This window comes from Cicer arietinum, chromosome 6 (assembly GCF_000331145.2).
Source record: "Cicer arietinum cultivar CDC Frontier isolate Library 1 chromosome 6, Cicar.CDCFrontier_v2.0, whole genome shotgun sequence".
Taxonomy (NCBI): Eukaryota; Viridiplantae; Streptophyta; class Magnoliopsida; order Fabales; family Fabaceae; genus Cicer; species Cicer arietinum.
In genome coordinates, this window is record NC_021165.2 from 28,333,445 (window position 1) to 28,336,848 (window position 3,404).

A 3,404-nucleotide genomic window follows, 5' to 3' on the forward strand; every position below is an offset into this window, starting at 1 on the left:
TATATATATATATATCGATCTTTTAATCAAGATTGAACGATTCAGATTTTAAAAAAGTGATATTTATTTATTTTAAAATATAAACCATATAAGCTTGATCAAATGATTGAGATGCATGTCACTATGTACCGTCAGAAGAGTTGCGACTATATAACCCCAAATCCGAATTTTACCTGATATTTCAGCAGTGCAATATACATGACCAAAAATTGTTCCAAACAATTGACCAAGCAATCCTTTGAACACCAACTGAGGAACACTTATTATTAGATTTAGCCACACCCATAACAGTTAAAACTGTTACATAAGGAAACAAAAATTTTGCCACAAACTCTGCTATCCCTAATTCCTTGCACTGTAAAAAGACCAACATGACAATTCTCCAAACTCAAATAAAGGTGCTGAAGGTGGTCACTACAAATAAAAGTATCTATTATGACACTCGAATTTTATGATTTTTTTTATCTGTCACTAAAACTACTTTTAGCTACAGTGTGTTTCTAAAAGTTTTATAAACAAAAATAAATGCACAAAAATGTTCTCCCATTTTCATTTGGAAATGGTTTTCCCTTTCTTCCCATTTCTTTCATGTTTCACCATTTTCCCTCTCAGAGATCGCTTTGCTTCTCTAGTAACAATTCGATTTCCTTCGACTTTCCTCTTCGATTTATATTCTTCTTCAATCTTTTTGTTCAATCGGATTTCTCTCTAACAATTAAGCAAATTCAGTTTTTCCCTTCTTCTCTCTCGTAGCAATTTGATTTTCTGCGATTCAATTTAGCTCTTCTTATCTCAAATCGTAAAATTGCTCATCTTCTCTCAAATAGTTCTTCTTATCCTTTCAATTCGATTTTGTTCATTCAATTTTGTCCGTTGTCCCACAAAACTGTAAAAATTAAGTTGTTTGTTATGGTGACATTGTCGTTTGTTACGGCGACATTATCGTTTTCAGTTGCATCTGTGGTTGAAGATGTGCTTCAACAACACGATACTCACCTCAAAGATCTTGATTTGGAATCTAGAAAAGCAGAAGAAGCTGGTAGTTTCCTAGGAATAATCAGTTTTCAATTTTTTTTTCTTCATGAATGTCTCAAATTATCATCTTTTTCTATATGATATTGATTTTAATGAAGGTTGATGTTTGTCAATTTTAAATGAAAAAGATATTTGGATTTTGTTTCAGTTATTTTGAGACTGAAACATAAGTTGTATAAAATGCAGCATTTAGAAGATATAAAGCAATAGGGTAGTTGAGAAAAATGGTTGGAGTTGTTACAGCTAAAGATATACCAGCAGAGCCTTCTGAGGAAGAGTTTAGGCTTGGTTTGAGGAATGGGATAATTCTTTGTAATGTTCTTAACAAGGTTAAACCTAGTGGTGTATCCATGGTCAGTTTGGATGTTTCTGATTTTATTTACTCTATGTTTTTGGTTGTTGTTTGTTTACTATTTTAAATTATGTATTATTCTTTATAGGTTGTTGAGAGTCCTATTGATTCTACATTAATCTTTGATGGAGCGCCATTATCAGCATTTCAGTATTTTGAAAATGTTAGGAACTTTCTGGTGGCTGTACAGGAAATTAGAATTCCTACATTTGAATCATCTCATCTGAAACAAGTATGTAAAGGATCAAATGTTTAATACTGAATTTCAAGATTGTTATAATTTATGAATAAGTATTGCATTTAACTGGTGGTATGTTTGACTTGCTTTCTAAATGTCTAAGTTCATAAAATTGGCCCATTGGTTGCAAAACTTTGTTTTTTTTTTTATTAATTGTGTCTTTTAAGGGTTGATTATATGTATTTTTATATATATATATATTGTCTCAAAAATATAATTGTGTGGCTTCTGGTTTTGGGGGGAATTCAGATGTGGATTCTGCTTGGGTTTTGACAGAATCCGTAGAAGGTGGTTCCATTAATGCCTAGTTTGACATAACCTTGGTTCCTCATAGCTTGTTTATGTAAAAACTGGAATGTAATCAACACTTAAAGTGGAAGAGAAATCACTCATAATCTTGAAAAACACAACAGACATTTATAGCCTTTTACATGCATAGAATTAAAACAGAAAAGCCATATTTCATGGCACAATACATGGAATTTTCAAAAACAACTAACCTAAAGAATAGGACATCCACAAGACTAGGACTTATTTAACAAAGTAAAAACTAACTTTTGACTATCATTCCCTCCCTTAAGCTAATGCATCAGCATTAAGCTTAAACTTCAGCTGCATCAATTACTTCAAGCATCCTTCGAAGCTTCACAAATTGCTCTAACTTAAGAGGCTTTGTCATTATGTCTGCAATTTGCTCCTCAGTGCTGCAAAAACTCAGCTTCACAGCTCCATCATTTACCAAGTCCCTGAGAAAATGAAATCTTACTCCAATATGCTTGCTGATAGCGTTTCAGCAAGTGTACTGAATCGTTGCAAGTAATATTAAAACGGTAATACCGAGTGTCGAACTCAAGGATTGCTTTTACTATTGAATTATATTTGATTACTAGAATTGAACAAAAAGGTTCCCAAGTTGATTGAAATAATGTTTGAAATTAACAACAATAATAAATTGATCTTTTATAATGAGAAAAATGTCAGGGATGAGTTTCACTTTGAATCCAACCTTGGTGTCTAATTTGATCCTAGTTACTGAATTCCTTTATTGAATTATTACCGAATTCTCTTTATTATTCTTGCCCTAATGTCTTAGTGACAGAACCTTTAATTCCAAAGTAACCCCTAATTCCTTAGTAGATTTAAGATTAGAATTAAGCATTACCGTATAGAAATTCTCTTGTAAATTATTGCTTTGCAACTAATTTAATTGGTTTCATGACCTGCACCTATGTCTAGACTACAAATTCATGAATTTCTCATCTCAAGCATTTGTAAAGTCCACTTCCGTTTCAAAATACAAATCGTAGAACATTTTAATGTTGATCAAGCAATAAAAAGCATTAAGCACAGAGATGAGAAAAACAATTCAATAAACTCATTCATATAACTAGAAATCAAATCAGAAAAATAAGGGTTTCATCTGGTTACACTCATCCCTAACAAATAGGGTTTAGTTACTCATGACAGAGATACAAAAGATAAGGATTAAAGAAGAATTACAAGAATGATTCATGGATGATTCTTGATAAAACTGCTTCAATGGCGTTAGAAACGGCCGTCTTTGAGTTTCTATGCTAGGGCACAAGTCTCCCAAGTTCCCAAGAGTCAAAAAGATACATAAAACAGTACAAATCTGCGTCTTTATGGTTGCTGGTGCGCGTCGCGCGCCCCAGGCGCGGAAAAACGCGCTCCAGCGTGTTTGGGCAGTAGCAGATGCTGGAAAAAGCGCTTGGCCTGCGCTCAGCGCTCAGCATCTGCTGTCCGGCGTATATTGCATTT

The 3,404-nt window shown here is 33.3% G+C and overlaps 1 protein-coding gene across 1 annotated transcript in view; it reads right to left on the minus strand.

Annotated features, from left to right (window-relative positions):
- Positions 1-2,226: 2,226 nt before the first annotated feature.
- Positions 2,227-3,404, minus strand: part of LOC140920681 (secreted RxLR effector protein 161-like) — a 1,916-nt gene continuing 738 nt past the window's right edge. Inside the window, exon 2 of the mRNA XM_073369480.1 lies at positions 2,227-2,371. Within this exon, the coding sequence (XP_073225581.1) occupies positions 2,227-2,371 (145 nt within the window). The remainder of the gene's footprint in view (positions 2,372-3,404) is intronic.